This window comes from Cebus imitator, unplaced genomic scaffold (genome assembly GCF_001604975.1).
Source record: "Cebus imitator isolate Cc_AM_T3 unplaced genomic scaffold, Cebus_imitator-1.0 Scaffold93, whole genome shotgun sequence".
In the NCBI taxonomy this organism is placed as follows: domain Eukaryota; kingdom Metazoa; phylum Chordata; class Mammalia; order Primates; family Cebidae; genus Cebus; species Cebus imitator.
In genome coordinates, this window is record NW_016107408.1 from 4,503,374 (window position 1) to 4,515,800 (window position 12,427).

The window sequence follows — 12,427 nt, forward strand, 5'->3', positions numbered from 1 at the left end:
AGATCGTGTGCACCTTCTCGGGCCATCACGGCCCCATCTACGCTCTCCAGAGGAACCCCTTCTACCCCAAGAACTTCCTAACAGTGGGTGACTGGACAGCCCGCATCTGGTCTGAAGACAGCCGGGAGTCATCCATCATGTGGACCAAGTAAGAGGGGATGCTGGGTACGGGAGGGGCTGTACACAGAGAGGAGGGGACAGAGTGGGCCCAACTGGGCCCCAAAGAGTCCTGAGCCTCCATACGTCCATCTGTAAAATGGAGAAAGAAAACGCTCCACAAACACCCGAGCCTGCGTTAGCAAGTGACTTGCTCCAGCCACTCCAGAACGGGATAGGCTTCAAACCACTCAATTGCTAAAAATAATGGCCATTACTTTAATGAAACAGGCTTAATTTTCTTTCCTTTTTTTCTTTTTTTGAGACAGATTCTCACTCTTGGCCCCAGGCTCCGTGCAGTGGTGTGATCTCGGCTCACCGCAGCCTCCGCCTCCCGGGTTCAAGCGATTCTCCTGCCTCAGCCTCCCTAGTAGCTGGGACTACAGGCACCTGCCACCACACCCAGCTAATTTTTGTATTTTTAGTAGAGTCAGGGTTTCGCCATGTTGGCCAGGCTGGTCTCGAACTCCTGACCTCAGGTGATCTGCTGACCTTGGCCTCTCGAAGTGGCGGGATTACAGGTGTGAGCCACCACACCCTTTCTTTAGTCTTGATTGTTTCTCCCACTGTGGCCTGGCTGTCAACACACTCGGTTGCAAAGGTGACCGGGAAATGTAGTCTCTGCCTTGCCCACCAGGGGCCCAGCTACAACTACATTGCAATGAAGGAAGGGAGACGAGGTTTTGGTGAAAATCTGAAGGCTCCATTGTGTGTGCACATGTGTGTGTCTCTTTTTAAAAAACTTCCCATCTTCACTGAAGAAACTCTTGAAAATCCGGGTGAAACCAAGCAGGAAGTGACACTCTCCTGATCTCAGTATTAGCAGCTTTTCTGGGCGTGTCCTCCGTCTGACGCCCATCTGTGAGTCCCAGGGTGGGACCGGGTCCACTAACATGCGCCTGCCACCTGGAGTTAGTAGCAGAGAAGCGCCAGTGGCCAGCCCATGGGAAGGACGGTGCCCAGAGCCCTTTATTTAGTTTATTTGAGACAGGGTCTCACTCTGTTGCCCAGGCTGGAGTGCAGTGGCACAAACGTGGCTCACTGCAGCCTCGACCTCCTGGGCTCAAGCGATTCTCCCATCTCAGCCTCCCAAGGAGCTGGGACCACAGGTGGTCGCCACCACACCCAGCTAATTTTTAAAAATTTTTTTGTAGAGACAGAGTCTTGCCACATTGTCCAGGCTGGTCTCAAAATCCTGGCTTCAAGTCATCCTCCCACCTTGGGCTCCCAAAGTGTTGGGATTACAGACATGAGCCACTGCCCATGACCAGCCCAGAACCCTTTAAAGAGCAGACTGTTGGACACCTGAGGTCAGGAGTTCGAAACCAGTCTGGCCAACATGGTGAAATCCCGTCTCTACTAAAAATAAAATTAGCCGGGTGTGGTGGCGGGTGCCTGTAATCCCAGTTACTCAGGAGGCTGAGAAAAGAGAATCACTTGAACCCGGAAGGCAGAGGTTGCAGTGAGCCAAGATCACCCCATTGTACTCCAGCCTGGGTGACAGAGTGAGGCTCTATCTCAAAAAAAAAAAAAAAAAGAAAAGAAAAGAAAAAAGAGTAGCCTGTGAGCTGTGGGTGGGTGAGGTCAGCCCAGCCAGAAGTCAGACACAAGGAAGAACTTCCTGCCTCAAAAGACTCTTGAGACCCTGGAGCCCAGAAGGGACCGAGTGAGCCAAGTTGTGGCTCAGAAGCCTCTCTGTCCCCCCAGCCATCATGTGGGCTGCCTCCCACAGGTACCACATGGCTTACCTCACCGACGCTGCGTGGAGCCCTGTGAGGCCAGCCGTTTTCTTCACCACCAAGATGGATGGGACCCTGGACATCTGGGACTTTGTGTTCAAGCAGTGCGACCCTGCCCTCAGTCTGAAGGTCATCCGCACGTCCCTTCCTGTGCATCTGGGTCCTCCAGGAGCCAGGCCTTGGCGTGGGTGTGTGTGTGGGGTGCTGTGGGCACGTGTGCAATATGTGGCCAGGCGTGTTTGGGCCTCTGCGGGGGAGCTGCGTGCAGGCTGGCTGCAGCGATTGCTTTGGAGCATGTGCTCTGTAAGTGCCAGGTGCCTGGGGAGAGCCCCCACAGCATGTCCCGTCCCAACCTGACCTGGCCCCGCCACAGAGCAGGCTAGTCAGAAAAAGATGTCCCCTCACCCTCACCCCCTAGGACATGGGTGCACATTTTGGGGGAGGCAGTGTGGTGTCCTGAAGTGGGATCCGTAAATAGGGGTTGGTGTGTCAAAGGTTAAGGGATCGAGGGGACTTGGCACGCTCATGGTTCAACAGAACCACCCGGGGGAAATTTAACAAGAAATGAAAGCAGGTACCTGGCATCTCCTGCCTACAGGCAGAGCCCCTGGGCGTTGGCTGCTGGAGCGTCCCCTTCAGGTCAGGGTGGCCAGAGCTGAACCCTGCTGGCTGGGGCCATGGAAGGGTGGGGTGTGGGGAACCACAGGGGGACTGTGAGACGGAACTGAAGGGGTGGGTCGGGAGACGAGGCAGGGAAGCCAGGGGTCTTAACGGCCAGTCTCTGAGTTTGAACTTCATCCTGTGGGGCAGAGGCGTCTCTGAGGGTGTTTGAACAGGGCCAAGTGGCGGAGCCTCCCCAGGGCCAGTTACTCAGACACACGTAACTTTGCTCCTGTCTCTTCTGCCTGGGTCTGCCTGGCCCCTTCTGCAGGTGTGTGACGAGGCCCTCTTCTGCCTCCGGGTGCAGGACAATGGGTGTCTCATCGCCTGTGGCTCCCAGCTGGGGATGACCACCCTGCTGGAGGTCTCCAGTGGGCTCTCCACCCTCCAGAGGAACGAGAGGAACATAGCCTCCTCCGTAAGTCCCAGGCGCTTGGGGAGAACCCCTCTGGCACATTCCGACCTGGCCCCACCACAGAGCAAGCTAGTCAGAAAAATCAATGTCCCTTCCCCCCCATCCCTATGATATGGGTGCACATTTTGGGGGAGGCGGTGTCCCAAAGTGGGCTCCATAACTAGGTGTTGGTGTGTCAGTGTGCCCTTACTCAAATGCTGCAGAGCTAAGTGGCCTTCACTCCCTAGGATTCGGATTTTTAGCTGCAAATCAAAGAGGTATGACTTGGTCAGTTTGTCTATTTTCAAATAACACTTTTTTTTTTTTTCTGCAGAACCTTTCCAATGAAGGCTTAGTATTTTATTGTATTACATTGTATTTTAATTTAATTTAATTTTTTAAAATTTATTCATTTATTTTTGAGACAGAGTCTCACTGTGTTGCCCAGGCTGGAGTGCAGTGGCGTGATCTCGGCTCACCGCAATCTCTGCCTCCCGGGTTCAAGTGATTCTCCTGCCTCAGCCTCCTGAGTAGCTGGGATTACAGGTGCGCACCCCCGTGCCCAGCTAATTTTTGTATTTTTAGTAGAGACGTGGTCTCATCATGTTGGCCAGGCCGGTCTTGAACTCCTGGCCTCAAGATGGTCTGCCCACCTTGGCCTCTGACAGTGCTGGGATTACGGGCGTGAGCTATCGCGCCTGGCCTAATTATTTTATTTTATTTATTCTTATTGTATCTATTTTGTTTTATTTTGAGACTGGGTTTTGCTTTGTTGCCCAGGCTGGAGTGCAGTGGCACAATCATGGCCCATTGCAGACTCCATCTCCCAGGCTGAATTGGTCCTCCCACCTCAGCCTCTCAGATAGCTGGGATCACAGGCATGCACCACCATTCCTGACTCATTTTTTAATTTTTTTAGAGACAGGCTCTCCCTACATTTTCCAGGCTGATCTGAAACTCCAGGGCTCAAGCAGTCCTCCCACCTCAGCCTCCCAAAGTGCTAGGATTATAGGCATGAGCCACCGCATCCGGCCTGAAGGTTTAGAATGCCAAAAGAAAAGACAGATGGAAGGAGGCTTGAAGAGGGGACTGAGATCCGTTCCTACATCCCTTCCCAGTGGGCAGCCTGCAAGCAACTCCCCAGAACCACAGCGAACGCTGTGAAATTGAAAACCCTTAGTGCTGAGGCCGGGAGAGCCTCCTGGCTCTGCCTGAGACTGAGATCTTGCCATTGAGCTGGCCCTTGTTGGACCAAGGGCCGCCATATTTCATAGCTCCAAAGGGTGCTCTTCCTTCTGTGGTCAGGGAACTTGGTGCTGCTTGGCATTGAGTGACTCAGCGTCCCTGCTGCAGCCTTCCAACCCCAATATTCAGCCTTCCTTCCTTGACACCAGCCCTGGGTACAGACCTCTACAGGGACTGTGTGGAGACAGGAGAGTTCCACAGAAGCCCCATCTGGCCTCTGTCCCGGAGTCGCTTGCCGTCCCGCCCTCTCCCCACCGGGCTCTCTCTGTCCCTGTATGCCCAGATGTTTGAGCGTGAGACCCGGCGGGAGAAGATCCTGGAGGCCAGGCACCGGGAGATGCGGCTGAAGGAGAAGGGCAAGGCGGAGGGCAGGGATGAGGAGCAGAGGGACGAGGGGCTGGCCACAGACCTGGAGGCGCTGGTCAGCAAGGCAGAGGAAGAGTTTTTCGACATCATCTTCGCAGAGCTGAAGAAGCAGGAGGCAGATGCCATCAAGCCGAAGCCAATGCCTGTAGGGTCCTGGACCGGGGCTGGGTGGGTTGGGGACTGGATGGGAGTGGTGGCCCTTGGGTTCTGCTTCTGCTTGCTGACTTCCTGGGTGACCTCGAGCAAGTAGCCGTACCCACCGGACCTTAGGTTTTTTACCTGGCAAGTGGGAAGAATTATTTCCTTCCTTCCAAAGAATCCTAAGTCCCCAAACAGACTTCAGGCTCCCTACAGGCAGGAGCCACGCTCCATGCCTCCTGCTATCCTCCCCTCCCCCCATAGAGGGTACATCTTGAACATACATGTTGAGTGACTGAACAAGGGTCCTAGAGGTAAGTGAGCTGTCAGAGAGGAGGGGGCCTTGAGTCCCCTGGAGGGAGGGGCTATGACATTAGTGGTGTACATGTCATGCTGGCTTACCCAGGTCTGCTGCCAGGAGTGTGACCTGTGGTCAGCTCGTCTGTCCACAGCCCCGGCTCTACTGCACTTTCTAGCTGTATCACCTGAGCCGGCTTGGTTCACTTCTTGGTTCCTTAATTTCTCATCTGGAAAATGAGAGATGGCGCTATGAAGGTGGTGTCTGGCGACCTTCCAGGACCTCTTTTGTACCAGTGGACAGAGGAAGAAAAGACATCATCTGTCTGGGTCACTTCCTTTAGGCTCCACAGATAAGATGCCAAAATACGAAAGAGCCAAACAGCAGCATGGCAGGGAAAAGAAACAGCGAGTGCACACCAGGATTCACCCTTGCGGGCAAGACTGGCGGCAGACCTGGGGAGTGGGGGCGCTTGTTTAAAGAGTATGAATAATTTTAAAACAATGACAATAGAGCATTAGACCAAGTGTGGGGGGGCAGGGCCCAGTGTGCCTGCACAGAGCACCCACCCATGACGCCTGCTTGCAAGAAGAGCTGTATGGCAAGGTCCCGGTCCCTGACAGAGTGGACACGGCGAAGGATGGTGGTGAGAACACACAGAAGATAACTGATTCCATCTTGTGACTCCTTCCCTCTTCTGCCTCTCTCCTCCTGGCTCTAAGGAAAAGCTGTGGCTTCTGCAGGTGCATTTTGCATTTGAGGGTACTTGGTTGTGAGCTGTTTTCTTCCAACACTGGGTAATACAGGTGGGGCAGAGAGCTCCGTGCATTTCTGATGGAGGCAAGACTAGAATCCTGGATTCTGACCCTAGCCCAGGGCTCCTCCCACCCACCACGCCTGGCCTGTCCAGCCCTGCAGAAGGCAAAGATGACACTGGCCACCTTTTACAATGCAATGGTGGCTGGCAGGCAGCGTGCTTGGTGACATACACCCCAAAATGTACTCCTCACCATGGCTTGAACGTTCTACATGAAGAAGCTGAGCCTCGGAAGGGGTTTAGGTCCACAGAATTTGGCCCCTTCCTCTTCCCGTGTGCCACACACTTCCTGCCTCTCTCTCAGGAGAGGAGAAACCCTTGCCTCCTGGTAACCTCCTCTCCTCCATAGAGGGTACATCTTGAACATGCGTGTTAAAGATGGCCCAAAACGCGTTGGTCACAAAGTACCATGTGGTACTGAAGCCATTTTCCATAGGCTGAGTCCTTACGCCCACTGTTTCCAATCCTGGCCACAGCCCGGCAAAGTGTCCTGTCCTCTCTGTGGGTGAGGGAGCCAAGGAGACTGAGAAGCCAGGCATGGCAGAAGCCAGGCGTGTACCCGAGTCTGTCACACGCCCGCAGCTGTGTCTACCTACTGCACTGGCTGGGCCCTCTCTGGCCGCAGAGCTGGCACCATGGGTTCCAGGGTGCTCATCGACCCAGGCTTCAGCCATTTGGCTGCTTTGGGCATCGTGGGGTTCACATCCCAGGGGGGTGGGGAAGGCCTGCCCCTACCAACACCAACACTCCTGTGCTGTCTTTCCCCTGCAGCAGCAACCGAGTTCAGAGGAAGTCCAGGTGGCGCAGGAGGGAGAGGAAGCGACGGGGGAGAGAGTGGGTGACGAAGAGGAAGAAGACTTAGCCTAGAAGCCAGCCTTCGACTGCAGAGCTGTCCCTGTGTGCCTTCTCTTCCCACCTCTGTGATTGCCCTGCTCTCACTAGTGGGGAGCTGAGCACCCCCTTAAAGCAGCACTGGGTGGTGGGCGGGGAGCATCAGGCCCTGACACCCTACCCCCGACACAGCGCTGGCCCCCACTGACTCACTGGGCACTGAGTCCCAAGCCACCCCTTGGAGGGAAGGAAGGGGCAGGGCTTGTCTGGGAGCTGGCTGCCCCCTGGTCTCAGCCACCCTGAGCCCACCCCGAGGGCACCTTAGGCCCGGCCCTGGATGTTTCCTGGGATTCAGCTTCTCACAGGTTCCCCAGCAATCATTCTCATTTGCAACCTTGCAAACCCTCAACCACACTGGCACAGCCATGGCAGGGCCTCGGGAAGACCTTTGAGTGGGGGCAGGGGGATTTCCTCCCCATGATCAACCCTCCTTGAAACCCACAAATCAGGAACAAAAAGTCTGTCCACTTTGAAAATGCCTCACCAGGCAGCTTCCCGGGCATGGGTACACTTTGCCACTACAGAAGCCTCCGAGTGCGTGGGAGGGGACAGGTGGGATGAGCTTGGCTGTTCTGCCGCACCTGAATGCTTTCTGTTATCCTAATTCTTGTAAAGTTAAATGAACCATAACAATGCCACCAGTTAGTCTGTGTGATGCATCCCACACCCAGAACCTTCCACATCATCTCCTGTAATTCATTCACGACGTCCCCGGGACCCTGTGCTCCTACCATCTTTAACCTACACAGGAGGTTCCAGGAGTGGGACAGGGACTTGCCCTGTCTCAGAACTCGTGATGGGGCAGAGTGGGGATGGGAGCCCCCGCACAGTCTTCAGCAGGCCTCTCAGGGACTCCAGGGCGGGAAGTGGGCTGCCCTGGGGGTGCCCTGGAATCACAGCTCACCAGAGCAGGGAGTGACCACTGCCAGAGATGTTGGGAGGTCAAGAGGGCCTCTCAGTGCCAGGCTCGCACTGGGAAGGAACAATGCCCTGACTGTCATCAGCGTGTGGATGGCAGCTGACCCTGGCAGGGACCCAAAGTGCCCTTGAAAAATGCCTGTGTCAGTCAAGTGCTGTGGCTCATGCCTGTAATCTGAGCACTTTGGGAGGCCAAGACAGGAGGATCACTTTAACCCAGGAGTCAAGGAGGATCACTTGAGACCAGCCTGGGCAGCATAGTGAGACCCTAGCTCTAATTTAGCAAAAGAAAGAAAAATGCCCATGTTAAGAATCTTTTTGGCCGGGCGCAGTGGCTCACACCTGTAATCCCAGTACCCTGGGAGGCCAAGGTGAGAGGATCACTTGAGCCCAGGAGTTTGAGACCAGCGTGGGCAACATGGGGAAACCCCATCTCTATAAAAAATATAAAAATTAGCCTGGTATGGTGGTGCACCCCTGTAATCCCAGCCACTCGGGAGGCTGAGGTGGGAGGATCGCTTGAGCCCAGGAGCTGGAGACAACAGTGAGCCACGATCGCACCACTGCACTCCAGCCTGGTCAACAGCGTAAGACCCTGTCTCGAAGACAAAATAAAATGGTCAGGCATGGTGGCTCACACCTGAAGTCCCAGCACTTTGGGAGGCCCAGGCAGGTGGGTCACCTGAGGTCAAGAGTTCAAGACTAGCCTGGCCAACATGGTAAAACCCTATCCCTACTCAAATACAAAAGAAATTACCCAGGCATAGTGGTGCACCCCTGTAGTCCCAGCTACTTGGGAGGCTGAGGCAGAATAGCTTGAACCTGGGAGGCAGAGGTTGCAGTGAGCAGAGATGGTGCCATTGCACTCTAGCCTGGGTGATAAGAGCGAAACTCCATCCCAAAATAAATAAATAAATAAATGAATAAAATAAAATAATCTCCCTGAGGAGGGACCCGGGACCAGCTGGCCCTTGCACCCAAAGAGAAAAAATCAATGAGTTGTTGACTATAGCTAACCTTGACATAAACAATCATCTCAGGTTACGCTGAGTGCTTCATCTTCACAAGCGCCCCAGGAGTGATCTCACCATCTTCACTCCCCACGTTACAGATGTGGGAGGGGAGACAGAGGGAGGAACTTGCTGAGTGTAATGGGAGTGGGCAGCAGAGCTGAGACTGAAGCCCAGAGTCCCAGCCTTACAGCTTGTGCCAGGCACGCTGCACTCTGGGAACCTGGTAAGAAGTGTGGGCTGGCCCACTTCCACTCCCTGCCATTCCAGCATCAGACCGAGGGGGGCATGAGGGGGCAGCAGGCCCCTCGCTGCACAGGGGCACACGGAGCCCCAGTGCTGTCTTAAGGAGCTCCCCAGTCAGAGCAGCGATTCTCTACTGGAGAAGATTTTGCCCCCAACAGGATATCTGTCAATATCTGGGGACAACCGGTGAGGAGAGTGCTCCTGACATTGAGTGGGCAGAGGCAGGGACCCCGCTCAGCGTCCAGCACACAGGACTGCCCCCTGCAGTTTGGACAGTCCTGTCCGAATGAGTCACAGTGGAGAGGCCCAAGGTAGAGAAAAATCTGCCAAAATGTAGTGCTCCCAAGAGAAGGTGCGGACTTCGCAGCACTCACCTGGGCACGCCAAAGACCCCTGGGAGAGCCCGGCACTGTGAGCCGGAGGGCAGGGCGACCTTCTTTCACTCAATTGGAATTTTGGCCTTTGGCTTGTGCCTGCAAAAGGAGGCTGCCTGCTGGAGTCAGCAGGTCCCTCGGGCGTGCAGAGAGTGCCACTGGGCAGGCATAGCATTTGAGAAGTGGCCGTGGAAGCAGAGAGGAGAGCCTGCGAGTGGCACTTGGCAAAGGGTGGCATGAGCTTGGTGGGTGCGGTGCCAACGCTGCCGACCCCTATGATAACCTTCACTGACCTCTCACGCCGGCTTCACCGGGAATCTGTTTTTATTCCCTTCCAAAGGTGAGGTAAATCAAACCATGATGCATCACTGGAGAGCCAGAGGCAGCTGGAAAAACCCACCCTGCGGGTGTGGAGTGTGGACTGGGGCCACACTGGAGCCGGTTTGGGTTTTTTTTGTTTTCTTTTCTTTTCTTTTCTTTTCTTTTCTTTTCTTTTCTTTTCTTTTTGAGATGGAGTCTTGCTCTGTCACCCAGGCTGGAGTGCAGTCATGTGATCTCAGCGCAATGCAACCTCTGCCTCCCGAGTTCAAGCGATTCCCCTGCCTCAGCCTCCCGAGTAGCTGGGACTACAGGCATGCACCACCACACCCAGCTAATTTTTTGTATTTTAGTAGAGACGGGATTTCACCAAGTTGGCCAGGATGGTCTCGATCTCCTGACCTCATGATCCACCCACTTCAGCCTCCCAAAACTCTGGGATTACAGGCGTGAGCCATCGCGCCCAGCCTGGAGCCGGTTTCGGAAGTGCAGAAGCAGCAGCCAGACCCAAATGTCCACAGCACAGTAACATCCCTCCTGGCCATGCCATCCAGAAAAGGGGGACTTCTTTGGCCTCTTTTGCTCAGCTGACTTAATAAATGCACCGCCTAACCGAAGATGCTTCCACTATGACCACAACAGCCCAGTGGGCTCTTGGGAGAATCCCTTTCCCAGTTCCCTACCATGTGGCCACTGGGGACTGTAGGAGCCAGGGCAGGACTCTGAGGAGGCACCCTTGCCCTTCATCAGTAACAAAACTAAGTGTTCCCCGTGTCCCAGAGGTCCCTGAGCTGTTACTGATGCCCAAACGGGAGGCAAAGGTGGCTGCTGGCCTGACGCAGTGGCTCACACATGTAACCTCAGCAATTTGGGAGGCCAAGGCAGGAGGATCACTTGAGCCCAGGAGTTCAAGATCAGCCTGGGTAAACTAAGGAGACCCTATTTTTATATCATATATATATATATATATACACACACACATATACACATATATATACATATACACATACACACACATATGATAAATATATGTAAATTAATTAATTTTCCTACAGACTTTCCCTTTTGTTGCCCAGGCTACAGTGCAATGAACGGCATGATCTCGGCTCACTGTAACCTCCACCTCCTGGGCTCAAGTGATTCTCCTGCCTCAGCCTCCCAAGTAGCTGGGACTACAGGTGCCTTTCACCACACCCAGCTAATTTTGTATCATTAGTAAAGACAGAGTTTCACGATGTTAGCCAAGCTGGTCTCGAACCCCTGACCTCAAGTGATCCACCCGCCTAGGCCTCCCAAAGTGCTGGGATTACAGGCGTGAGCCGCCATGCCTGGCCTATTTAAAAAAAAATTTTTTTTAAGTGACTACTGATGGCCTACCAGGGTCAGCATCCAGAGCCCCCGGGCCAGCCCCGCTGTGTGCTAACATCCTGGGGGCACCTGCAGCTCTGTGTGCTGAGGTCCTGGGGGTGCCTGCAGTACGCTGTAGATAGAGGCAGCATTTTCAGGGCATTTCCAGGCAGGAGAGTCTGAACCCAGCTCAGGCGCTTGCCCTCGGGAAACATTGCCTACACTCAGCCCTGTGCCAGGCACTGGCCACAGGTAGAAAATAAACCAGACTCAGACCCCGCCTCCCAGAGCCTGCACACCAGTGGGAGACAGGGAAAGCTGATACACAGGCAGGTGCTTACAGAACCACAGTCATGCAAAGTCCATGTTAAGGAAGAGTACAGGGTGCCGTGAGAGGGATAACAGGAGGAACTAACCTAGACTCTAGAGGAGGAGGCGCTGGCCAGGAGGTCTCTGTGAGAAAGGGACAATGCAGCTGAGACCCTACAAACGAGCATGAGGCAGAGACGTGTGTACACGTGCGAGTGCATCTGTGTGCACGGGTGATGATGGGCACATCTGTGTGGAGGGGCACCCCAGGCAGGGCAGCTGCACACAGTGACCGGAGGAGGGAAGGAGGCGGTGCTGCTCTGTTTGACCAACAGGGAATCATCAGTGTGGCTGGAGTGAGCTAGTAAGGGCTGGAGCCTGAAGCGAGGAAGGGACAGCAAGAGTCAGCTGGGGCAGGCCTTGAGGTCAAGGGTTTTGACCTTGCTTTTTGCAAAGATCACTGCGAGGCAGGGGCATGGGTTGATGAAGCCTTTGCTGGTGGAGGGAGGTCTGGAGGGAGGCACCTGTGGGCCAGGTGGGGTCGTGTTGTGGTGTCAGGCAAGAGACATCAGCTTGGAGTGAGGCGATGGCCACGGAATTACTTACCTCCCTGCACCTCTGCTGTCTAACACATGAGCCACTGGGTTCAGAATAAATGCTCAATAAATGTCTATCACCTTCCTCACTTAGAAGCATCTGACGGGGCCTCCTGGGACAGCCTTCATGGCTGGTGGCAAATTCTAGGTTAGTACAAGGAGCTACTAGAATAATTTGTGAACTTGTTTCTTGGGGTCGTTTCAGCATCTACATCCCAAATTTGGAAGAGGATGCCGGGGCTTGAGAGAAAAGTCTTCAATCCATGCTTCGTTTTCTCAGTAAGTCTCTTCCATTTCACCTCCCATGTCGTCGCTCCGGGAGCCAAGCCTGTGAATAGCTATGCCCAGAGCATGAGGAGGTGGGAACTTTGCCCAGGTTGCCCTAAGGCTCTAGAGAGCCCATGGGCTTTAGAAAGTGCTCAGGGCTCATCAAAACCAGTGGCTTCCAACTGCAGGTGTGTTTCTGAGGAGGTGGAGAATGTCATACATCTCTGATTGAAAATATCAGGCAGGAGTGGTGGTTGACCCCTGTAATCCTAGCACTTTGGGAGGCCAAGGTGGGCGGATCACCTGAGGTCAGGAGTTTGAGACCAGCCTGGCCAACA

General features: G+C 54.3%; 1 protein-coding gene across 1 annotated transcript in view; it reads left to right on the plus strand.

The window, feature by feature from the left end:
- DNAI2 (dynein axonemal intermediate chain 2) overlaps nt 1–7,381 on the plus strand; it is a 35,242-nt gene extending 27,861 nt beyond the window's left edge. Inside the window, exons 10-15 of the mRNA XM_037740997.1 lie at nt 1–148; nt 1,889–2,024; nt 2,827–2,973; nt 4,478–4,705; nt 5,276–5,407; nt 6,585–7,381. Of these exons, the coding sequence (XP_037596925.1) occupies nt 1–148; nt 1,889–2,024; nt 2,827–2,973; nt 4,478–4,705; nt 5,276–5,407; nt 6,585–6,680 (887 nt within the window). The 3' untranslated portion in view covers nt 6,681–7,381. The remainder of the gene's footprint in view (nt 149–1,888; nt 2,025–2,826; nt 2,974–4,477; nt 4,706–5,275; nt 5,408–6,584) is intronic.
- The last annotated feature ends 5,046 nt before the right edge of the window (nt 7,382–12,427 follow it).